At 44.9% G+C, this 26,263-nt stretch overlaps 1 protein-coding gene across 1 annotated transcript in view; it reads right to left on the bottom strand.

The window, feature by feature from the left end:
• The window catches only part of AK9 (adenylate kinase 9), a 148,004-nt gene that overhangs the window by 106,591 nt on the left and 15,150 nt on the right, over positions 1 to 26,263 (bottom strand). The window contains exons 6-12 of the mRNA XM_075553990.1: positions 24,955 to 25,067; positions 20,812 to 21,000; positions 19,395 to 19,523; positions 14,515 to 14,589; positions 7,982 to 8,080; positions 1,620 to 1,759; positions 1,361 to 1,541 (exon numbers count right to left, since the gene is read on the bottom strand). Of these exons, the coding sequence (XP_075410105.1) occupies positions 1,361 to 1,541; positions 1,620 to 1,759; positions 7,982 to 8,080; positions 14,515 to 14,589; positions 19,395 to 19,523; positions 20,812 to 21,000; positions 24,955 to 25,067 (926 nt within the window). The remainder of the gene's footprint in view (positions 1 to 1,360; positions 1,542 to 1,619; positions 1,760 to 7,981; positions 8,081 to 14,514; positions 14,590 to 19,394; positions 19,524 to 20,811; positions 21,001 to 24,954; positions 25,068 to 26,263) is intronic.

The following is a 26,263-nucleotide window of genomic DNA, read 5'->3' as shown; positions in this document are numbered from 1 at the left end:
GCTTAACTAAAATACCAATACCACAAGACTTGTGAAAGCTGGAACCTGTGGAAGGTGGCAATCTGTCTGGAGAAGGAAAACGCAAATAATTTTCCACTAATGAAGAGTGAGAGAAAAGTGATGCGCCTGTGCTCTGTCAAAGGTAGGACACTTGGGCCCCCCAGAAAAACAAGGCAGCCCCGTCCGGTTCCGGCTCTCAGAGGCTGCCCTCTACCGAGGCCTGCATGTTTTGGCAATTCCAGACTACGATATGATAAACCCAACGCGTATGAGTGTGTGCTAGTCTCTTTAGGGAGAATCTCGAGGACAGAATTGCTCCTTCACAGGAGGTGTGCCATTTTCAGGGTTCTCTATCCAGTCCTGACGGCCATTTCTAGCAGGGTGGAAAAAGACTTCTCCCATCCTGAGAATCCGGCTGCTTAGTTCTCGCAGTGAGATCGACAGGACGTGCTTCTTGATTATTTTGCATTTCTTTACTTCTCAGGGAGGTGAGAGCCCCTTCCTCATGTCTACTGGCTCTCTGCGTCTCTCATCTTGTAAACGGCTTGTCTTTTCACCCCCGCCGATGGGGCTCTGTCTGTGTATTAATTTCTAAAAGTTCTGTGTGTTTTGAAAATCGCATCCCTTTCCCTGGCACATATTCTCGTGATTTTATAATCACTAGCTCCGTGCTACTCTTTCCTTCAGAAGACAGAGCGCGGTTCTCCTTCTCTTGCGTACGGGCAGGACTGGCTCTTGCTTCAGACAGATAGAGCACGGTCCCTCCGACACTGTGTGACTTCTGAGATGAAGTCTCAGAGGCGATATTGCAGCTTCTTCCCTCAATCACTTCCTCTGAGGGGACCCAGCTTCCACAGCACGAAGGCACGCTAGCCGCCCTCTGGAGGGAGTGACCTAGCCAGGTGCCAAGGCCTTCGCCCCAGTCACGCTCGCAGATGACTGTAGCCCCAACATCTCAACTATACCCTCATGAGACACTCAGAGATTTAAGAGAAAGAAACTCCGTTAAGCCAAATTGAATTGTGTCAGACAAACTCTGGGAGATGAGGAAGCCCAAACCCCAAACCAAACACTAACCAAACTCAAGGCCATCGAGTCAATTCCGACTCACAGTGACCCTAAAGGACAGGGTAGAACTTGCCCTGTGCGTTTCTGAGGCTGTAACTCATCACAGGAGGAGAAAGCCTCATCTTTCTCCCATGGAGCAGCTGGTGGTTTCAAACTGCCGACCTTGTGGTTAGCAACCCAATGCATAAACAATTACCCAAGTCACAGTGTAAAATTAAGACAATTGAGTACAAATAAAACCTTACGCACTGTAATCAAGGACATAGGTAGATCAATAGAGAGACAGAGTTACCTTTCCTTTATACTTTTCTGCAATCAGATTGCTAAGTGTTGTTTTCCCCGACGATTTCGGGCCGAAGATGAAGACTTTGCAGGGTGGTGCTGGCATAGGTGGGAGCAGATAGGGACGAGGATTCAGTGAAAACGCTTTCAGTGCTTCTTCCGAGGAGAGGCAGTACATTTTACCTAGGAAACTGAACACGCACCGTAGTAATATGCCACTGACAACGTACGATCCAGTTCTAAGAGGAGGCTCTGGAAGGCTTACTTACCTCACAGAATAATCTGGCAATCCTGGGTAAACGTCGCCTTCTTTTAAAACCACAGGACACGCACGGCCCCACCTGCTCCTCTGCCATCGATATCTTGGTGCAATCAATTTAAAAGATGCCAGATTCCGGAACAGCTCATCCTGTCCATCACAAAGGTCGCGGCTGTCACGTGCTGTTGCCGCAATCCCACCGCGCAGCTACACCACGTGACGGAGAAGACCTGCCCACAGGGTCCCTAGCTGGGAGCGTTCCAGGAGCAGCTGGCGAGGGTTTTTCCGAGCCTTTGGGCTCGAACTGCTGACCTTTAGCAACCAAGTGCTTAACCATTAGGCCACTTGCTCCCATGCTCAATGCCATCAAGTCGACCTCCACTACAGGCACCAGCCCTGTGAGCAGAGTGGAACGTCTGTGCGGGTCTCCGAGGCTGTGAATCTCCATGGGGGCAGAAAGCCTCATCTTTCACCCATGGAGCTGCTGGTGGGTTTGAAGCCCGGACCTTTGGGTTAACAGCCCAGCATATGACCCTCTGCGCCACCAGAGCTTCTGTGACACTCAACCAAAACCCAAACTCACTGCCATCGAGTCGATCGTGACTGTGTCACGAAGGGGCCTTTAACCACAAACATGACATATAAAAACATGGGCACACGAAATAAAAAGTATAACTTTATCTTCCTTGATAGTGCTTTACCATTTTAAAAAAAGGAAGAAAATTTTGCCTTTTCCCCCTTTTGTCACAATACTTATCCTAAGTTTAATAATAGCAGCTTTCATGTCTTTGAAATAAAACCCTGCTTAAAATTTGCTGTGTGTTTCAGTAGAGGAAAAAGAATTTTATGTATTTTTGACAGTTTTATTGGGACATAATCCACATATTATACAATCCAGTAGTTCGATCTTATCAAGAAGCGTTGTACAACCAGACCACATCGATTTTAGAACATTTGCTTTTCTCTGGTACTACTGCGTTTTATTAGCTCCCCACTCCGCCCCCCACTCTCCCCTGCCACACCCCCAAGAAACCGTTCATCCCGTTACGTCTCTGTGCATCACCCTTCCTGGACTGCACATACCGAAAAACATGCAAAAACAAAGCCATAGGAACAAAAAAGCTTACAACAAAACAAAATAAAGAAAAACCTCCATAGAAAGGACAGCAGAAAATACTGAAAACTAGAACAACTTTAAAATGAGCCAAAAGGGAGATCAAAGGATAAGGTGCTAATTTTTAACCTGTACTAGCATTTTATCTTTTATGACGTATAGAAAGTTTTTTCTTAAAATGGTTTCAGAAAAACTCTTACTGAAAAATACCAGATTCTCAACTCACCTAAGCTTTTAAGTGGTATGATACAGTAAACTTATAATATTTTAAGTAGTAGGTTATTGTATATATGAAATACTTCTTCAGTTACTTAGCTTGTGAGTGATTCTTCATGCTTCATGAAGTTCAAAGTCTCCGCGCATTCTCTTCTGCTGGTGCCCTTCACAGTAGTTAGGAACTGCTTCCCAACAGAGCACAAAGGGTCCTGAGAGGCCTAGCTTTGAGCCGCCAGAGCAGAGGACAGGAGAAGTGGACACAGAAGGCACGATGGGTGGCTGCCAAGGGAAAGAGTTGGGGTCGGTTCCCTCCAGCCTTCAGCTGCGGCTCCGGTGTTGACTATGGACTGAGAGTTATGGTCGTGGCTGGCCGACTGCAGCATCAGAGAGCAAAGAGGCAGGCATCTTATGGAAATGCTGCATGAATGCCCTTGGCTAAGGGCTGGAAGAGGTGCTGAAATCTTCAGCAGGCGGTCATTGCTTAGGAGAGCTACAAGAACCCGAGAACCACCTTGGTGGGGCCCATTGGGCCAATGGAGTTCCTCCCATAGACAATAAGTTAGGGACTCCAACTGTCTCAGTAAAGTCAGGAGACAGGTACTCTGTTCTTCTTCATTTTTAGTTAATTTAGGGACTCTGTTCTTAACCTTCTTTCCTGTCCAAACATTTTAAGAGGCCATGTAAAAGTAGATGAGGAACAGACTGTGTTCCCCTCATAATGCGAACCCGCTGGAGTCACGGGGTGAGCGGATATGGAGGGGAAAGCATGGGCTTTCGAATGATTTTGGTGTCTTACCAATGATCGTCATCAATTTCGGTTAAACAAAGCAGACTGAGCACATGCAATGATGGTTGCTACTTTCCCCAAATCCTGATCAAATGCCCAAACCAAAGCAAACTAAACTCACTGTCATCAAGTCAATTCTCACTCACAGTGACCCTATCGGGTAGAGTAGAATTGCCCCTGTGGGTTTTCTGGGCTGTAAACCTTTTTGGGAGTGGAAAGCCTTAACTTTCTCCCTTGGAGCGGCTAGTGGTTTTGAACTGCTGACCTTGAGAATCACAACCCAACTCATAAACACTGTGCCATCAGAGCTCTTTGAAACAAGGGCACAATAGTAAAAAAGGAACAATCCCACGAGGACACAGAAAACGAGAGAGGAGACCAAAGGAGTTAACAGCGGACCAGCTACAGCAACACAATTCTGTAAGCTAGACAGCAGAGGGGGAGTGGAAACTGCCTCACTGATAGCAGAGAAAATTATCTGGGTGGCAGGGACAGGTGTGGCATGGGAGAAGATGAGGACAAAAGCCAGTTGATTCATTCTACAAAATATGAGAAAGGCCAGGACCTGGTGGGACCAGGCTCCTCTGAAGGCAGGGTGAATGGACAATAGAAAACAAGAAAATTGGTTGAAATGCTTAAAAGGAGGTTCTTTGGGTCAGAGCCACTCCCTACACCACTCAATCAGCCAACTGCACCCACCCAACAGAGATCTCAAAGGGAACATTGAAGGCTTACTTCCTGGAGGGACTGAACCAGAGGTTCTTATGTAAGGGACTCTAGAACTGCCAAGGCCGGAGGGAGGTACACAAAAGTTCATAGTTAGCAACCACCCCCAACTCCCCGCCCACCTGAGCCTCTCCCTGAAGAACATCTGGACGATCCCATGGTCCAGCAACCTCAAAGGGAATGCCTGGCACCAGTTGGCTTATCCAGCACTCCCGCCCATCTTGTAGTTCTGGAGTGGATGCCCCTGCACTGTGGGGCCTGGTATAAAATGCAAATGAAGGTCCATATGAGAAAATTACCAAGGATTTTAAAAGTTTGATAGGGGCATATTAAGATAAGCCTAGGGTCTTTCTAAGCACGGGGTCCTTGCTTGCACAGGTGGAAATTCCATGCAGCCTGCCCTGTCCCTGCAATATGGGTTTTAGGCACCGTAGAAGCATCCTCTCATTTACTACTTGAGATAACTCTATGTGTTAAGGATTACTACCCCCTTTGAACCACTGAATTAAAAACAAACACAAAAACTTAAACTGCACTGCTCGCTAGTCAATTGGGCCCCACAGCGACCCTGTCAGACAGGGTAGAACTGCCCCTGTGGGTTTCTGAGACTCTAACTCTTTATGGAAGCAGAAAGCCTGATTTTGCACCCAGGAGCAGCTGGTGGTTTTGAACTGCTGATCTCATGGTCAGCAGCCCAAGAGTAGCTAACCACTGTGCCACCAGGCTCCTCTGTTGATCCAGTGGGGAGCAAAAACCACAGGTCACATAAGCTGTTGTACCAGAATTGAAACCCAGATCTGTCTGCTTGGAAAACCAATGTCACTGCCTACTGCACTGGTGCCTCTACACACACACACACACACACACACACACACACACACACACACACCACCTTGTCCCCCAACCTGCTAGGTGTCGCACAGTTTCTCACTCTCCCCAGGGAGTAAGTCCACAGTGCTAGGTTAGGTTTGTGTCTCTCTTACCGTTGGTATAGGTTGGTATAGCAGGTATAGGAGGTCTGGGCAGTGATTCGTGTTTAGAACTCATAGATGACCTTACTGTGCATTCCGGGTTCAGAATCAACCATTGCTTTGAACAGTCCCTGCATACCGATTCTCTAAAAATCATCTGCCTTTAGCTAAAGGGTATCCACTTAAAGTCCTTCCAAACCCACAACAGCTTATAGCTCAATCAACTTGAACCCAGCACCCTCCTTTAGTGGTCCAAACATGACAGTGTGTGTGTGTGTGTGTGTGTGTGTGTGTGTGTGAAACTTCAGTGGGCATAGAAGCTGAAACAAGGCAAGGGAGCAAGGATGGAGATTTGGACAAAGCATGGGAACAACCCATGACAACAGTGCAGGACTACATTTCCCAGAACCCCTTACTGCCCCCCCATGGACATTCCTGAGGATCAAGAATTTCCTGTGCACAGGAACCTTTAAAACCACTTGATATGCACGTGTGTGTGCGTGTGTGTGCGTGTGTGTGTGGTGTAGCAGTGGGGGGGTGGGGGTGGGATGGGCAGGAACAGTTGGGGGGGGGGGCGGTGAGGGGCGGTACGGATGGTGTGGTAGAGAGAAGGGTAGACAAGAAATACTGGGACTGCCCTTGTTGGCTGGTAAAGTTTTCTTTCTCTTAATTTACTAAATAAAATTCTCTTGTTATGCCCCATGTCTTCCAGAAGCAAATCTTACTCTTGGTAAGACAAGAACCTAATTCTGGTGACTATACAACTGTTTAGTCCCAAGTTGGACCTCCAGAGAGTCTGGTCCCCTGGGCCTGGGGGACAGGCTCAGGGAATCTGCACTTGTGATAAGTCTCCCAGTTTCCCAGATTCTTCTGGAGGCGGACTGGCCTGCTAGGGAGAAACACTGGTCAAGGGACATGACTAATGATCCCCGTGGACACAGGTACAACTTCTGCCCTTTGAGGATAAAAGTAGGCAGCTACCTCAGTCACGCATCTCAGGAAGTACAGCTTTGGCTTCTCTCACTACCAGAGTCCGTACTGACTCTTAGCAATGCCGTAGTCTCTGCGACTGGAAGTGTGGATGGGATTAGAAAGCCGTGTTACTCCCTCCAAGCTGCTACTGGTTTCAAACTGCCCTCCACGCGGATGGCAGCCCAACAAATAGCCACTCCGCCCCCAGAGCTCCTTAGAGATGCAACAACGCCCAGGAAACGCCCCCAAGGGCTTGTGGTGGTTTTTCTTTGACTTTTAGCCATTTCTGCTCTCAAAGCACTCTGCTGACCAGATGTTCCAGCTCACGTGCCAGTTAAACTCACCTGTTGGGATCTATGGATTACACAGTACAGGATAACAAAACGGCCTCTTTCTTCAGTAACTTAAATTATATATATATATATATATATATATATATATATATATATATATATATATATATATATATATATATATATATATATATATATATATATTATTATGAGCTCTAGTTATGGTTCAGGTGGTGGGGTCTTCATTTTCACTCACAGAGGTAATCTTTACTACTCCCTGGAACAGATCAAGGCCTCTAAGGCTTGTGGCCCTTCTGAGACTCGGCTCAGCTGAGGATTAATCCCCATCAGTCTGTAGCGAACCCGTGCCGGGAACACAGAGGCACTTGAAGCAACTGGCGGAAGGCCTGGAGGAGCACTGAGTGCTTTTGGAGCGGAGGGCTTTACTGGCTTTGCTCTGTGGTACTGCAAAAAAAATTTTTTTTAACTGGGAAACTAGGAATCTTTCTTTGATTGTTGAATTACTCCTGTGGTTAATTGTTCTGAGTTCATTGTCTCTGCTTCCAAACTTCTGTCTTGCCTCTGAAAGATTCCTGACACAATTCTGTTTGGGCTTACATTATTGACAGGGGTGGTGAAAGAGTCAGCCTGCTGCTAATTAAACTACTGGGAAGATAACATAATTTAAGATTCCTTTAAGTAAAAATTCCACTGAAGTGAAAATCCCTTTGGACTTAATCAGTAAGATGCCCTAACTCAGGAAGGAGGCCTGCAAGGCCATGTAGATCAGCAATGGAGCCGGTGACACCAGGGCGTGGTGGTCTGGCAGTCCCTGGAGAAATGCAGACACCAGTTACTGGTAGATATGGCCACGGAGTCCTCGATGTCTTCCTGTGAAGCCTTTTCACTTTGTTTGGGGTCCTGTGATCACTGTAAAACCCGTTGCAAAGCCTGCTTGTGTCACATGGTTTCAGGTATATAACTTGCTTGGTTTTCACTGAATTTTTGAAGCAGGGTAGAGGTAGCAAACGTCATTGTTTATTTCCATCTGGCGCTTGCAGAAATCAACTTAAAGTCTCTCGGATGGACCTGGTGTCTGTTTGTGGCTGAAACAGTGACAGGGGATCCCCGACCTACTGCCCCAGCAACATTATGGCTGCTTCTCAGAAGCCAAAGCAATTTTTATAAACGATATCTTTCAAGCTTAGGAAGGCTGGAGTGCAGTTCACGGTATAGGATGGAAAAGCAGACAGGATGGAAAAGCAGACTTGCAGCCAGTGAAACACGACTTACGTTTTCCATGACGTCATTCATCTCCTCCTCTGCGCTCTGTAGTCTGGTGATCACCGCTGCTCTTTTGAGGTTCAGATACTGAAGTCGCTCGACCACGGTCTAAATGCACAGAACAAACGTTTAAAGACTTTGGTATTTGATATTTGAATGGTATTGAATGCATATTGAATTGGTATTGGTATTTGAACGGCTCAAATATTCTTGGACGTTGCCACACTTTCTCTGTCTTTTTATTCGGTTATAAAAGTCATGTACATTTGAGGAAAGAAGTTGGAAGCAAAATAAATATTTTGGAGTTACAAGGGACAGACAAGTTCTTTTCTCTTATGGAAACCAAGAATTGGTCCACCCCATATGTCCCAGTGATCACAGGTAAAACTCCACAGGGAGCAGACTGCTGCTTACCTGGCCATTAAGAGTGCATGTGCCACAGTCACGAGGAGCTCTTTCCTCACCCTGGTACCAGCGGTTTATTGCCTGTTAGCATCCGCCCACAATATGGAGCATCCTTAAAATCAGGCGTACCAAGCCTTCTTTAGACTCTTTCCCCGAGGCAGGCAACGCTGGCTGCTTTTGCTTGTCTAGCATCTCATGTCCCTTCTCTTGATAATTGTACACCTACTTCCTAGGGAAAATGGATCCTCCTCCACCTTTAGTCTGTTGGGGCTACAAATTGCCAAGCCTGGCACTCTCCCACAGGCAATCGCTAAGTTGTACCCTCTCCTTCATTTCCAAGTGAACGGAATGGACATGTCAGCAGAAATGTCTTTTCTCTCTTGCCCATCTGCCTCAGTCAGGTGCCTCTTGGAATGTTATTCTGCACCAAGAATGGCCTCCCTTTGTTCTTGCACCCAGGAACTAGTGCCCCCTCATGTCCCGCCCCATCCCCCCCAGTCCCCGGTAAGCCTCTGTGCCTATGGTGTGTAGGATGGATGTTGGGGCCTTCCTGGGTTAACAGAAGTGGCTCTGTGATGTCCCCTCCAAAGGGCATCCAAGGCATGTGCCATACCTACCATACCTGTGATCAGCTCCCTCCCACCACCCTCCCCCTCCCAGCCTTCCTGTGCTCTAAAGAAACTCACTGCCGCTGAGTCAATGCAGAGTCAGAGAGACCCTACAGGACAGTCTATAATGGTCCCATTTGGGTTTCCAAGGTTGTGATTCTTTAAGGGACCAGAAAGCCTCATCTTTCTCCCCTAGAGTGGCTGATGGGTTTGAACTGCTGATCCGGTGGTTATCAACCCACGTCTGCCTAATGATTGACTTTCATCTCCCTGACTGCTGATGGGCTTATGATTTAAGCTGGGTCAAGCAGAATCCTTCCTTGGGATTTTATATATGAACACCCAGAGAAGAGTTCTGAATTCTCAACAACTCTGCTGTTAGGACACGACATGGAAGAAGCTGGGAGAAAACGAGGGGAGCACACACATTTCAAAACTAACATTCTGTGTTTTTAGGGGATGCAAAACTCAATGCCATCAAGTTGATTCCGACTCAAAGTGACTCTAAAGCACAGAGTAGAACTGCCCTTGTGAGTTTCTGAGACTGACGGGAGTAGACAACCTCATCTTTCTCTCAAAGAGCAGCTAGTGGATTCAACCCACTGACCCTGTGGTCAGGAGCTCAATGAATAGCCTCCTCTGCCACTAGGACTCCCGTTTTTGGTGAACAGCACAGAGAATTTGCAATGAGAGTGGGAAGACAAAGTTGTGGTGGGCTGTGGTAGTCTTTGGGGGCGTCGTGATTAGGTGCTGTCACTGTGGTCCCACCCACAGTGACCCATCTATGACAACAGAACAAAACAGTGCTTGGCCTTGTGTCATCCTCACAGCCGCTGCTACATTTGAGCCAAATGTTACAACCTCTGCGTCCATCCATTTCCTTGATGGTCGTCCTCCTTTTTACTGACCTGCAGCCAAGCATGATGGCCCTTTCTAGGGACTGGTCTGTCCTGATGACGTGTCCAAAGTAGGTGAGAGACAGTCTTGACACCTCACTTCTAAGGAGCACTTAGAAGCGGCACTTCTTCCAGGACAGATTTGGTTTTTCTTCTAGCAGTCCACAGGATGGTCAATATTCTTCACCAACACCATAATTCAAATGCATCAGTTCTTCTGCAATTTCGCTTATTTATTGTCCAAAGCTCACAGAATATAAGGCGACTGAGAATACCATGGCATAGGTCAGGCATACCTTAGTCTTCAATGTGATATGCGTGTGCTTCGACTTTAAAGAGGTCTTGTGCAGCAGATTCGCCCAATGCAATGTGTCGCTTGCTTTGTTGACTTTACTCCCATGAGCATTGAGTGTGGCTCCAAGCAAAAGGAAGTCCAAGTTCATTGTTTCCTCCAATGATAGCAATGTTGTCTATTGGTCCAATTGTGAGGATTCTGGTTTGCTCTCCTTTGCGTCACAATCAATCCTGATCGTCATCAGCAAGTGCTGCAAGCCCCCCTGTGCTTTTAGCGAGCAAGGTTATGTGGTGGCATCTCCCAGTGCATGGTCTGTAAGTTCCGCGGTAACACATTCACCCTCGGTGACCTCGCTGGTCTTCACCACACTGGTGGCGTGGCTTCTAGCACGACAGCAGCACGCAGGCCACCACAGAACAACAAAAGGACAGACGAGTGGCAGAGTCCAAGTAGATTACATTATTTGCTCACAATTCCTCCTCTCCTTTCTTCTCTTGCCATGGCTCGTGCTGGGTGGGGGTACATTTCCCAACTCTAGGATCTCTGGTAGTTCTGTTGGGTAGCTGTTGAACTACTAACTGCAAGGTTGATGGTTCAAACCCACCAGCCACTCTGAGGGGAAGTTGAAGCTATCTGCTCTTGCAAACATTTACAGGCTGCAAGCGCTATCCAGGGTCACTGTGAATCAGAATCCATGCCAGCGGGGGTGTTTCCCTGCCCTACCACATTGACGCTGAGCTCATCCTGGCAACTTACGAAGAAGTGCCAGAGTGTATGGGCAAGTTTTCACCGAGTCTCTTGGAGTTTCTGCCCTCTGGGATCCACCACCAGCTATTATTACCATCATACCATCACTAAGGGAATCCTGGTGGCATAGTGGTTATGCATTGGGCTGCTGACTACAAGGTCATCAGTTGGAAACCACCAGCCAGCCCCGAGGGAGAAAGACAAGGTTTTCTACTCCTACAGAGTCACACCCACAGGGTCAGAAATCCACAGGGACAGTCCTACCCTGTCCTATAGGGTATTTTGAATCCGAATTGACTCGGTGACAGTGAGTTTGGCTTTGGGTCTGGCCATCACCTAAATCACCAATCTGGGTGTTAACCTTGCGTTTGATCTCTCCTTTAACTCTTACATCAGGTCATTCACAAGTCCTATGGTGTCTTCTTCCTAATACCTGCCATCTGCCCTCCCCTGTCCAGTCCCCACGGCCACTGTACCAGGCTCGTTCACCAATCTCTTACCCAAGTGACTGGAGACGTGAGAGTGAGTGCTCCCTATCACCCGTTTGATTCTCAGTTCTTCTCTCTGCGCTGCAGTCTGAGTGATCTTACGAAAGTAAGGTCACCTCCACTCTCTGGTGTCAAGCCTTTCACTGCCTCAAGGTGCAGGCTGTCAACTCGTTAGCATGGGCTGTCGAGCTTTCTTGGTGCCACTCCTAACTTACCCTAACACCCCGCCCTCATGAAAAGACAGACAGTGGAAAGGGGGGAAAAAGGTCAAAACTTTTGGGATACAATCAGATTTTAGAATTCACAATGCTCTTTTTGGTCTCTGGGTCTGTCCACAGACTCTCCCCTCTGAGTCCAACACTTACCCTTCCCTCCCCTTGGGAGGGAAGTCTCATTTCAAAACTAATTTTATATGGTGGTCCTCCTTATCCGACAAGGTTTGGCTTTTCTCAATCTATTTTGAGCTCCTTTAGCACTGTGCTCACCCTAGCCTGTAATAGAAACTGCTCTTTAAATATCTCCGTTACCGAACATGCTGGCTACAACACGAGGGAGGGACTCATGGTCTCATCTGCCCCCTGCTCAGCCGCATCGCTAGGGCCCACCATCACGCTCAAGGATGTGCTAAAGAAATTGTCAGCTGTATTTTTTTATTATCTTATTATTTCGGAATTTTCTGGTTATTTTTTAAAAGTCATTTTATTGGGGGCTCGTACAACTCTTATCACAATCCATCCATCCATTGTGTCAGGCACATTTGCACATTTGTTGCCATCATCATTCTCAAAACATTTGCTATCTACCAATGAATGCATTTCCCTTTCGAATGAGCTCAAAATGAAGGTGTTCCATCTCAGGACAGCACAATGACTCTGACTGGGAGCCTCCTTACATTCAGAAGGAGGAATGACCACAGGGGGTGGATGTACATGACAGAGCTCGTGGTGTTCTTTTCCAGGGAAGGGTCGGCATCACACTCTAATTGAAATCCATGTATCAATTTCTAAATTTCACACGTGAAAAAATTCCCCCTTATGAAAGTATTTTCCTTCTTTCTGATTACGGACATCTCAGACAAGATCGTTAGATCTGTGTGTACCCTAAGGCCACCCCCATGGCCGTTGGGTAGCTCTGGCTGACAGTGATCCTACAGGGCAGAGAACTGTCTCAGAGAGCTCCCAGGGCTGTGATCTTTACAGAAGCAGACTGCGCATCTTTCTCCAGTAGACAGTTCGGACCGCTGTCCTTTCAGTCGCAGTGATCACTTTAAACACTGTATCCAAAGAGCAGAAACAGGATATGCATATGCCGCGTTCTGCATCGATGTGCCACTGTAGGCCCTCTCCAAACCAACCAGTCAATTCTGACTCATAGTGACCCTGAAGCAAAGAGTAGAACTGTCCCTGTGGGGTTCCGAGTCTGTAAATCTTCATGGGAGTAGAAAGCCTTGCCTTCCTCCTGTGGAGCTGCTGGTGGTATTGAACTGCTGACCTTGTGGTTAGCAACCCGATTTTTAATCCACCAGGACTCCCTCCCAAGCCCCAGACCTTGGATTTGTTAAAACGATTACATCTTCCACGAAAATGTTGTTTCATAATTTGTTTGTATTTCTTCGATTAATAATTAGATTATAGTCAGTTAAATATTTACTGGCAAATTTATTATGATCCTCTGTTGGAATGATAGCATATCTTTTCCCTCCCCACTTCCTCTAGTTTCTCTGGAACCTTCCAAACCTGCTTCTTTGGGTGTGAAAATCATTTTTCTTTTATGATGGGGGTCTCAGGCAGGATTTGACTTTTTGAGATTGACTAATTTGGCTGAGCAGAATGCCTTCCACATGTGTTCTGATGTGAGGTGTCTGCCAGCCTCTCCCTTGCTTTTCAGTGATGCGCGATGCTCCGCTGTGTGCGTGTGCCAGTTACTCCTCTATTCCTTCATGAACGACTTTATCATAAGTATGGATACCATTGCCCCCACCGAGGCATCTGCCATTGATGTTGTGAAAGTCACATTGTGTTCCTCTAGCACACATCTGTACTCTTCTCAAAAATGCTTTAATTCACATACTAAGTAACTTGTCGGTTTCGGCTATTGTTCGTCAATGGTGTTTACTGTCTTCAGAGTTGTGCAACTATTACTGCAAGTAGTTTTAGAGTATCTTCATCATCTCCAAGAGCACCCCTGAGTCTGACAGCAGTTATCCCCCCTTCCCTGCCGCCTACCACCTGCCCCAGGCAGCCACGGTAGATTTGCCTGTTTGGGACATTTCATGTAAACGCAGTCATACAAGATGTTCTCTTTGTGGCTGGCTTCTTGCAGTTAGCATAATGTATTCAAGCTCCATCCATGTGACAAGACTTCATTTTTTAATGGCTCCACAATATTCTATAGTGTGGAATGTATTATTAATCTATTCATCACTTGATGGACATTTAGGTGATGCTCGATTTTTGGGTACGGCGTCAAGGACTTTCAGGTACAAAATATATTGTGGGCGTCTGCTTTGACTTCTCTTGGAGTGGAACCACTGAGTCACAGTGTCACTCTTTGTGTGGCCTTTAAGCAAGGCCTTTCAGTCAGCCTGCAGGGTGACTGTGACCCAGAATAGACTCCACGACAAGACATTTGGTTTTCCATCTTAGAATAATGAGGGAGTTCTGTTGGTGCGGTGAGTAAAGTGTTGTTAACCAAATTTTCGGCCGTCCGAACCCACCAGCTGCTCCACAGGAGAGAGACGAGGCAGTCTGCTTCTGCTTCTGTGAAACCTGGGGACATCATCCTGGTCCGAACTGCCAGAGTGATCCTCTGTTCTATGGGATCAACTTGACATTCCTGAGTTTGTGTTTTGGTTGATGACTAAGGAGCCCTGGGGGGTAGGGGGTGCACATGGTTAAGTGCTGGACTATTGGCAGAAAGGCTGGCCGCTCGAGCCCCCCAACAGCACCTCGGAAGTCAGGCCTGGCCACCTGCTTCTGAAAGGGCCACAGCCGTAAACGCCCTGCGGAGCGGTGCTGCTCCTGAGGCCACCAGGAGTCCGAATCGACAGGACAGCAGCAGGAAGGGCAGATACAATCCATCATTTTCAAACTTGCCAACTCACCAGGAAAAGCTCCTCTGAGGCCTTATTTCCATCCAGCTCAATGAGATACTGGGAGTTGTGCTCAGCCATCATTCCCTGTAGATCACAAACACGTCAATCATCCAAGGGCGTAGGGAAAGTGGCATACAATATCAGAGTCTCAACACACCATGAAGAAGTCATTTTTGCATTTAAATCCTGTTTTACACAGTAAATCACTTTCAAAAATCTACCACCACAGCAAGATCTAGTCTTCCAGCCATCCAGCTTACTCCCCTTCTGTTTCCTCGTTTTCCTTCTGCACTGAAGGCACCAGGTCCTTTCTGGTAAAAGCTGTGTATCTGCATACCTGGACACCTCTTTGTCACTTTTGAAATCACAGCAGAGCCCAGTGAAATGCAAGCCCCACACACTTTCTGGATATAGATACTGGCATCATACAAAACCCCACAAAATGTATTTTTTTATTCTAAATCACGTTTTTATTATAGAACATTTAGCAAAGAGGAAAGCAGAAAATGTCACTGCTACTAAAATCCCCCTCACTTCTTTTCTGTGAAAAAAAAAAGTTTTTTTTCAGGTTTGAGATATACAACTTTAGAGCCTTACTTTTTTACTTGGTCTTACAGTTAACCTTTTTCTTTGCTTTTACAAGCTCGTGGTCAGTGTGACATTTTAACGATTTTATAAAACGACAGAATGTGACTATCACACGATTTACTTAATTTCTCTGCTGCTTGGCATTTAGGGAGGTGGCAACACTTGGCTTGCTTTTAAAAATTAATATCATTAAAACATTTTAATTTCATCCAGAATTTTGGTGATCTTGGTTAGCCCATTGTGATGATACCTCCTCCAGGTCAGACTTGGGGCCCACTTCCTCACCCCCCCAAGTGCACAGCAGCACCCTGGGGATGACCACATGAAATAATGGTTTTACCATTCAGCAGGTGCCACCTGGGCCTAAACTCTAAGTTATTGACTTTGAAATGTTTACTTTTCATTATTTATGCTTGCCGTATAGGGTCAAGATGTCTTCCATCACTGGATTTTTGTGGGCCAGCTTTCTTGTGGGCAAGGGGATTCTGACTCGGGGATCCTGTGGGACAGAGTGGGGCTACCCTGTGCTCCCCAAGGCTGATAATCTTCACTGCTGCTCTTTCTCCCACAAGGCCCGGTGGGGTCAAACTCCCCACCTTTAGGGTAGCAGCCAAGTGCTTAACCACTGTACCTCTGTGGCTTTCTAAAAAGGCCAGACTAACTGGTCTGCCTGTCCACAGGGTATGGGAGTGTCTGCACTATTGGTATCTGGTTTACAGTAAGAAATCTTGTAGTATCTGGGGTCTTAAAGCTTGAGGATAAACAAGCAGCCATCTAGCTGAGAAGAAGCAAAGCCCACATGGAAGAAGCACACCAGCCTGTGTGACCACGAGGCGTCCATAGGATCAGGTATCAGGCATCAAAGAACAAAAAATCAGATCATTGTGAATGAAGGGGAGTGCAGAGTGAGGACCCAAAGCCCATCTGTAGGCAACTGGACATCCCCTTTCAGAAGGATTATGGGGAGGAAATAAATCAGGGTGCAGTGTAGCACTGATGAAACATACAACTTTCCTCTAGTTCTTTAATGCTTTCTCCCCCCCCCCCCCCACTATCATGATCCCAATTCTACCTTACAAATCCAGCTAGACCAGAGGATGTACACTGATACAGATAAGAACTGGAAACACAGGGAATCCAGGACAGATGAACCTCTCAGGACCAACAATGAGAGTAGGGATACCAAAAGGGGAAGGAGAAGGTGGGGGAAAAAGGGGGAACCAAGACATGACAAAATAATAATTTATAAATTATCAAGGGTTCGTGAGGGAAGGGAAAATGAGGAACTGATATGATACCAAGGGCTCAAGCAGAAAGCAAATGTTTTGAGAACGATGATGGCAACAAATGTACAAATGTGCTTGACACAATGTATGTATGTATGGATTGTGATAAGAGTTGTATGAGTCCCAAATAAAATGATTGAAAAATAATAAATCATATTCAGTATCCAATCAGATTGAATTAGTGGCAGTTCCACTGTAGCCACAGGCAAGTGTCCCGACCAGCCTCACTCTCAGGCAGGGACCATTGGAACCCGGTTCACGCTGGGTGGAGCTCGATGCTTAGCCAGTTGACCACCCTATAGATGCCACCTGAACTTGTTCTAAGTATCTCCTACTTGTTCCATGACAGAAATTCCTTCCCTGGCTTTTTAAATATTGAGGCGGGTCATTTCCTCCTTGTGCATTTTTTATGTTTTTGTCTTCATCCTATTACGTTTTTATCCTTATCATCTTGGTGTGACTTTGTTTCGTATGGTTTTCTGTTGGGTCTCCCAGCTGCGAAGCACAGGAGGAGTGGATACATAGTGATAATAACGGATACAGGCGATATGTGCAATACTGTGGTGAGGGGTGGGTGACAAGGAAGGAAAGGAGATTTCCGGAGTCGGTAATGAAGGTGGGGCGGGGGAGGGAGCCTAGAACAGATTGTGATTGCGCAACTCATTTCACAGCTGATGTAACCATTGGGGGCCGTGGGGATGCTCTGGAATGGACGTGATGACTGTACAGTTCTCCTTGACATGACTGACGATCGAACAACTGAATTGTATGATATGTAAATTATGTGCCAATAAAATTGTTGGGAAAAATGCAAAAAAGAAATCTTATTCATCTCTGTGTTTTTAAAAATGAATTCTGTTCATCTAAAATTTGATAGTGGAAGCATTTCATTACTTAAATGAGCATTTCCTTTTTCTTAGAAGTTGAACATTTTTTGAAAAGCTTGTTAGCCCTTTTTCCTTTTCTTTTCTTTTTGTGAACTGTGTTCATATTTGTCATCAATGTATCTAGGGCGGGCATAGAGTTACAGTTGTATATCTTTTTAAATCAGTGCTGTGAATCTTTTATCACACTTAAGGTGGGCATGCTTCCTGTTTGTTGCCTTTTAATTTGAGTGAGTTTTATCCCCCTCTCTTCCTTTTGAGACATTTCACAGCAGCCCTGGTGGCACAGTGATTAAAGCATTCAGCTGTGAACAGAAAGGTGCAGCGTTTGAGCCCATTGGCTGCAGGAGGGCAAACACGTGGCAGTCTGTTTCATTGATGTCAGAGCCTTGGGCACCCTGTGGGCCATTTCTCTCTGGATCACTACGTTTGCTTTCATGAAATGCAGGCTATGGGCTTGGGGATCTCTTCAGTTGTGCAGCTGCACTTTCGTTGAGTCCTGGTGGCAGAGGGGGTTGTGGGCTGGGCTGCAGGACCAGAGGCTCCGAACCACCTGCTGCTCGTGGGGAGAAAGATGAGGCTGTGGGCTCCTATGAAGATTCACAGCCTCAGATACCCTCAGGGGCAGTTCTACTTGGCCCTAGAGCAGTGGTTCTTAACCTTCTTAATGCCACGACCCTTGATCCAGTTCCTCATGTCGTGGTGACCCCCCAACCATAACACTATTTTCCTTGCTACTTCATCACTGTCATTTTGCTACTGTGATGAATCATCATGTAAAATCTGATATGCAGGATGTATTTTATGGTTATAAATTGAACATAATGAAAACATAGTGATTAATCACAAAAACAATCTATGTAATTATATATTGTGATCTATTTATTTCTAATGACAAATAAATAAAACTTTGTCTTGAAGCATGGTGCAGCATGAGTAACGGTCTTCACGACCCGTCCTCGTAAGTGGGCGCATCTGCATGTGGGGGGACCCGCCTGGAGACGGAGAGAGGAGCGGTGTCTTGGTTCCTAAGACCATCGGAAATGTGTTTTCTAGTGGTCTTAGGCGACCCCTGTAAAAGGGTCATTTGACCCCCAAAGGAGTCGCAGCCCACAGGTTGAGAACCAGGAGTGGGAATCGGCTGGGTGGCAGTGGGTCGGTCTTTGGTTCTGGCTCCACTGGATGGGGCTTCAGTGAGGCTAACATAGGGGCTGGTCCTTGGCCCAGTAGAAAGGACCTTTGTTGAAGATACAAAGGGGTGACTGGTCGCTGTGTACTTTACTTTTAAGAAGCTGTTTTCAAGGCTTGTGATACAAGGAAGAAGTAAAAATTCATTTGTAAGAAAACAATGGGATTTTTGCGGGTGGATAATAAGAATGAAAATTATCCCCTCTTAAAAAGTATTAAAATGGCATGAAGTGAATTCTTTTGGCTTCTCTATCACATGGATGGAGGGACTGGGGGCGGTTTTTCGTTTGTCTTTGGGCTTCTCGTGCCTAGCACAGGATCTGGTCAAGTGTTTGCCGAATAAGCCGCCAACACAGCCGACTCTCCTTGTCACACTCTTCCTGGGTGTTTGACAGCATAAAATACAGCTTTCACATAATTGTAATCATAGCGATCATACTGTTTTAAATGCAAATTGTTTTCATTAAAATGTTCCTATTATAATATATTCTGGTCTTATGTTTATATATGTAATCAACTTTGAATGGGATTACCGTAGAAACCAATCTGGCACTAGCTACTCTTTAGATTATGATTTAATTCAATGAATAATTATCCTTTTAGAACAAAAGATACACCCTAAGTGTACATTTGTTTTGATAAAACCATAAATCAGGGATTGGAAATGCTTTGATCAGACCGTAGTTTCCCATCCACCATCCATAAACAAATTCCTGAGTGACTTTTAAAAATGAAGTTCATTTATCACTTTCAAGCAACATAGCTACTCTTTAAGACTGAAATAGCCTTTGAGACGAAAGCCCTTATTTTAATAACTTTCTATTTAGCTGGAGAGAAGAATCAGATAGATCCTAGTACTCAAATACAAACAAGAAATGTGAAAGGTATTTAGCCAATGATAAAACAAACATCAGTATTTCCATTTTCAGAAATACACTCTTACTTCGGTAAGATGAAGAATCGTCTCCTTATAAAGTTGAATAATGCCTTCAACATTTTCCAAGAAATCTTCAGGTCTCTGAACTAGATGTTGGAGAAGTTCTCCCATCAACTGAATTTCAGCAATAAATGTCTAAAATGGAAGAGAAAAAACTTTACATAACTTTAGGTCTATGATGATTAATTTGCAAGCCACAGGCACGCCTCCGTATGCCCACACGGCCTTTTATATCAAGAAGGCAGGGCAGAAGGAAGTGGAATGACTGGTGAGTTGTTTCAGAGAGACTAGTAGGTCGCTATAAGAGGAAATCAAACTTTTGACTGGTTGGGACATTGAAACTATTTCCTTTCCCTTTTCCCTGAAAGATAAAGAATCATTGAGAAGGGGGTCTGATTTTTAGAGACAAATTAAAGAAATTGGTTCCCCATGCTCCCAGAAATCGCTAAGTTTGCAATTTGTTCATTTATTCATTTAGTTGTTCATTCATTTATAGAGTGCCGACTATATTCAGTCACTGTCCTAGAAGCTTGAGCTTCAACAGCACAGTTGGGGAAGACAGATCAGGAACGAGTGAACCACGAGAGACACGATATTAGGTGGTGCTAAGGGAAGATACTAAAGGCAGGTAGAGGCAGTGGAGAGGGGTAGGAAGCGGTGCTATTTATAGCCGGGGCATGAAGCTTCCCTGAGGACGTGAGCGCGACGCACATGGATCATGCCCCCTTTTTATTGGTTCTTAGGCCGGCTTTCAGAGTCCTGGCCACATAATGAGTGATCAGCAGTTCAATGTTGCTAGGAAGGAAGGCAGATTAGCTGTCAAGATGGAGAGGGATTTAGTCACTCACTCATGAGGTTAAACTTGATGACTTCTACAGTATGATTTAGTATTGCTTGAAAAAAATGAAAAGTTTTTGTTCATTTCCTCCAGACTCAATACAAGTGCAAAGGAAATGTGATTTTCATTAGTCGCTGCTATTTGTTTGTGATCCTTGTTCACATTTCATTTCAAACACACTCAGTCAAGGTGGACTTGTAGCGACCCTATAGGACAGGGTAGAACTGCCTCAGTGGGTTTCCCAGACTGGTGGCAACTCTTTATGGGAGTAGAAAGCCCCCTCTTTGTCTCATGGTGTGCCTGGTGGTTTCGATCTGCTGACCTTATGGTTAGCAGCCCAAGAGCAAAATTCGGAAGTGTGGAAACCTGATAAGGTGTTTTGGCTGTGGAGTGCTAAGTACTCCGCTGCTGACCCCCAAAAAGGTCAGGGTTCAAACTCAGCAGCCACTCCATAGGAGAAAGACGTGGCCATCGTCTTTCAGGTAGATGTGCACCCTGTGATGTGCACCCTGTGCTCAGTCACTACGAGCCAGCATCAACATGATGGCAATGCGTTTGGTTTGGGTTGGTGTACTGACACGTTACCTCTTCTTCCTCTTGCTCTTCTTCCTCCTCTTCTTCTTCTCCTCCTTTCCCCTCCTTTTGGGGTTCTTTCTTCTTTTTTCTGCGACTTTCAATGAGTTCAGGATCCCACTGATCTCTTGGGTATAAGTACCCTGTAGTACTATGTTGTCTTTGCCCAGAAATTCTTTGGCATAAATCATAGTCGGGGCACTAAGGAACAACATTATGAAATCATACACATCATTTTGAGTATATGCAAAATATTTATTTATATAAAATACAATGCATAAGCCAAAAACCTCCTTGAAACCCTGAGTACACACAGTCCTGGGGCTCTGCATGGTTGCAGCGCATGCCAAGAGAAGCATGGGACACAATGCTGAGGCCATGCCGACACTCGTGCTTGTCTGATATTAGTGAATGTGAGAAAGTGTCCATAGGTTCATGATGAGAAAGAGAGTTGGAGAATGAGAGAATAGCAAAGCAGAAGAGAAAAATCAGTGTAGTCTGGAAAGGTGCACAGGCTGCTGTTAGAGAGCAAAGAAGGGCTGATACGGGGTTCAGGAGCACTGGTGGTATGGGGGGTACGCGTTGGTCCAATCACCACAAGGCCAGCAGTTTGAACGCACCAGCTGCTCCATGGGAGGAAGATTTGGAGTCTTGGAAACACATAGGGGAGGTCCTGCTCTTTCCTATAGGATCATTATGAGTCAGAATTGACTTGATGGTATCCCCTGCATGTAAATATACAGTATATATAGGGAGCCGTCGTGGTGTAATGGTTATGGGTTGGGCTGCTATTGAGCTGCTAACCTCAAGGTAATCAGTTTGAAACCACCAGCAAGCAGCTCTTTTGGGAGAAAGATGGGGCTTTCTACTCCAGTAAAGAGTTTCAGCCTCAGAAACCTGCAGGGCAGTTCTACCCTGTCCTATAGGATTGCTGTGGGTTGGATTTGACTCAATGGCAGTAAGAAATATATATTCTCTGGGCTCTGTGGTGCAATGGATAGCGCAATGGACTTCTAGCTCGCTTCGGTATGAAATATATATTCTATAATTATAATATTTGAAACCATTTGCCACTTAATGGATTTAAGTACTTTCCATAAAATGCCAGTCATTAAGAAGACTGGAAATATATTCTATTGTATAATCATGAGTCACTGAGGACCAACAATACTTTCAGCAAAATATGGTGTAATGTGATGTGCATATTGTGTACACACTATAGTATATCCAGGCAGTCCCTGCATTATGAGTAAATTTTATTCCTAAGTCTGTCTTTAGTTGAGTTTGTACACAGGTTAGAGCAGTTAGGTATGGTTCTATCTACTATCAGTTACTCAAATGTTTATCTTAGAATATAGTACAAGGGGGCTTTGAAAAGTTTGTGGAGGAATGGAATTAAAAGATAATGGATTTTGCCCCCACAAATTTCTTGAAGCCCCCTGCCCATTAGTATGCACAAAAAGCATCAAAGAAATACCTTCAGATACACTATATTCACATATAATAAAACAATAATAACATTTGATATGTACCATAAAATAGCACCCATTTTTTATCATCAATCATTGTATAGATCCCCAATTTTTAATATGATCGGTATAATGGGGAATGGGACCATGGGTGCGTGTGTTTGCCGGAATGGATGTCATGCTGCACCTAATCCTAGTATAATCCCTTCATTTTGTGAATGAGAATGCTGAGTCTAGCGAGTGAAAAGGCCAGAAACGATCAATTTTCCTGCTTTTAATGTGCTTTCCTATGTACCATTGCATTCAATTCTCATAATAACCCTGTAAGAGAAGGAAGCCAAGATAATGATTCAAGTTATTTTCCAGGTCAGGGCAGTGTGGCTCTGGAAGACTGAGAGGCTGGACTCAGACTGCAGTCACGTGGCTACAGCAGCAAAAACGCAGAGGCCAGAGAAAGCATAACTCAGGCCCTATGGCTGAGGTGTGAGTGCTGGACTCTGGCTGTAGCTACTTGAACCTTTTGAGAACATTCCTTGAATTTACTATGAAAAAAGGAATCGACCTGGAAACCCTTCTGACGAGTGAAATTAGCCATTCACAAAAGAACAATTATTGAATAAGACCACTACTATAAAGATTAACACCAAGACAAAGGCAGACTTGTTCTCAGGGTGTCTAATCCAGTCCAGTCCCCCAAGCAATAGGGTAGGGTGTTTACTGGTGCTCATGAGCCATTTGCTCCCCCCTTTTTGTATACCTTAAAAACCTTGTCAACGGGGAGGCCTTACCTCAGTTGGGTCGGCTTTTCATGATGGGGGGAGAGGAAGAAGACCAAGCAGTTCCTGCTGTACAACATTGTTCTACAGTCACCCCCACATCACTACAGGAGTGATGAGTGAACCTTACAGGAAATTCAACTCAAGAAGGGCAATGGCATGTCTGTCCCAGAGAAGGTGATTAAGTTCTACCGGTAGGTAAACCAGGTAGAGGAACATGCCATACACTTACCATGAAGTACATAGTAGATCCTCAAAGGGAGAACCAGCCTGCTCTCATGTTCCTAACTGAGCACTTTTGACCTGGTTTCTACTCAGCCTGTGGTGACCTAGGCCATGTGCTGCTGACAAGCAGAACTGGAGACTCGCTCTTTTTGAGGTGCACAACACCCTTGATGGGCCACACCAGGAGGATCTGATTTGGAACTCCCACTAAGCAACGTGGACTTTGCCTTAAACTCATCTGTGGCAGGTTTAAGGAAATGGAATATTTCCTTGGATTTAAGGCTGAAATGTCCTGTTGAGAGAAGAAGCAGATACCTACTATACCAAAGCTAGGGATTTGGAAGTCACTGTACTTGGTTCAAATTTCTTGCTAAAAAAAAAATGACAACTCAAGACTACCACCTATCTGCTATTTTCACATTCTCTTTGCCTTTCATGACACGTCTCAGTCCACCAGGCAGAGTCTGCCTTTGTGAATGAGAGTTATTGAAAGTTTCGCCCTGTCTCCAACCCCCATTTTTCGTGTAAATAATGTCTAGTCACTTACGTTTTTAATCTGTACAAATCAACAACCCATGTATTTTGGTCTAAGAAACTGTCATATATATATATATATATATATATATATATATATATATATATACACATCTATCTATATATATACACATCTATCTATATATATACTTTTCTCAATAGTTTTTAAATTCAACACAACTGACTAATGAATAGTTAATCAGTAGAATTACCACATTCCCTATGGGGATGATTGATAATGTTCTCCAATAAAATCATTATGTCTTCAAGTGAATCAGGGACACATAAACTATAGCTAAATGAATGGATTGAGTTTGCACTTAATCTTAGTCTTAATATAGGAACAATTCATTCTTATGACATGGCCCTGCTGGATACTCTGCCTCGGGAAGAGATTACCGAAGATATGGGTGCTTTGGCAATACGTGGGGAAGCAAGCAGATGGCGCCCAGCTATCAGAAAGAGAAGGAGTCTTAAAGGGCTTTCTTAAAACAAGCAGCCATTTAAGTGAAGAGCCAACTAAGTCCGTATGGAAGAAGCACACCATCCTTTATGATTAAAGGATTGTAAATCATAAAAGTCAACTCTGCGGATGGGAAGAGTATTCGAGCTTAAATTCTGAACACACGCTTGCACAAGGCTGTGGTTGACAGTGGGAACTCCAAGTCCGCTTGCAGAGTCCCCGTGTGGGTTTTGCCTCCAGTGAATCCCCTCTGGACCAGGGATGAGAATGGCTTTGCTATGGGGACAGAGTGCACCGTGGGATGGGTCGCTGTTTCTAATAGTTCCTGCTTTCTTTTGGATTGAGGTCTTTCTTTGTTTTATTTTGTCACTGTTGGTTTTGCCTCTGCTTTGTTTTTCTGAATAAGAAATCCAGGGTAGGGAATCTGTAGAGACAGCAATTGGATCAATAGTTTCCTAGGGTGACGGGTGGTTGACGGGCTAAGGACAATGAGCACCAGAGGAAGAAATGCCCTAAAACGGATTGTGGCGATGACTGTACAACTCGTTTGAATATGATTGAACTATCGAACTGTACGATTTGTGAATTATATGTCATTAAAACTGTCAAAAAAACAAAATAACCAATCCAATGTAGAAAACTAACAAAAAAGGATTATCATACTAGAAGAACAAGTTAATATCATTACCTTAATATTGATTAAAATATCAGGTTTCAACTTTAAGTTTTTAATTAATTCCACTTGGTCCACAGTACTTATAGCTTCCTGTGAAAATGATGGTATTTCAGTGATAATATAACCTGTAGCAAAACAGAAGTTTAAAAGTTTTGTTATATTGTCAGTATAAGAATAAAGAAAGGTGCTATTTATTATTATTACTTTATAAAATACTACCTAGTTTATTGATGAATACTCAAGCAGACCTGTGGTACCTAGGTAAATTTATGCCAACTTGATGTATCAAAGTGTCATTCAGGTCAGAGCCTGATGGTACCTCCTTGTGGGCGTGGCTTTCTCATAAGGAGGATCCTGGGAACCCTCCAGCCCCCTTTCTCTGCTATCAATCCTGAGAGCTTTCTTGATATATAATTATTTCTTGATATCAAGTTCTTCTTGATACATATATGAGTGCCCTTGGATATTTGTTTCTCTAGTCATCCTGGCCGAACACACCTGAATCTACTTCAACCACAAGATTTGCCTCCAAGCTCATCTTTATTCTTCTCCCCTTCTTTTGCAAATGCTATAAAATTTGTCCTTTTCGGTTTAGACATCCTGAGCTCCAGTAGGCTCTGTCTTGAGAAAATAGGTCCAAGGAGATTTCTGGGAACATAAATGAGGGAGAAGATTGAGGGAATTGGGTCAAATCTGCTGGTATCCAGAGTCAGAGGGCAATCTGGTGTCCTTCTAGATCCCGTCCCTGCCTTAAAACCCAGACTGGTGCAGAGCAGTGCGGCCAGCGGCAGGACTTAGGGCTGGAGCTCAGGGCAAGTAGGAAAGTACCAGCAGGGACTATCAGCATTGGTCTGTGGACCACAGCCAGTCTGATGCTGATGCTGATGCTCAAGAGATCAGTGCTAAAAGGTTGGGCCATCCGGACTTACTTATTTGTCGCAGAGGGAACATCTGAAGAACAACAAACAAGCCAAAAAGGCGGGATCCTGGGAATCTTGTGGGCAGGCAACTACAAGAGCAACTCCAGAAAGGATCTGTGCCTCGGCTAGCACGTAGAGTTTGAAGGTTGCTTGGCTATATATTTTTTAGTTAAATCTCTATTTTTCTTTTTGGCATTTTCTTTATTTTAAGCACTTCATCCGCATGCCATACCATTCAATAATTCAATCATAGCAAGAAGAGTTGTACAACTATCACCACATTCTAGAAACTTTCTTCTTCCTAAACTCAGTGTCATTCATATATTTTTTCTCATTGTGGCAAACATGCGCACAACAAACATTCTCCAATTCCACAACCTCTACGAGTCTAAGTCAGCGTC

Source organism: Tenrec ecaudatus, chromosome 7, assembly GCF_050624435.1.
Source record: "Tenrec ecaudatus isolate mTenEca1 chromosome 7, mTenEca1.hap1, whole genome shotgun sequence".
Classification (NCBI taxonomy): Eukaryota; Metazoa; Chordata; class Mammalia; order Afrosoricida; family Tenrecidae; genus Tenrec; species Tenrec ecaudatus.
Note: the sequence above shows the minus strand (reverse complement) of the source record. Positions and strands in the feature narration are given on the sequence as shown.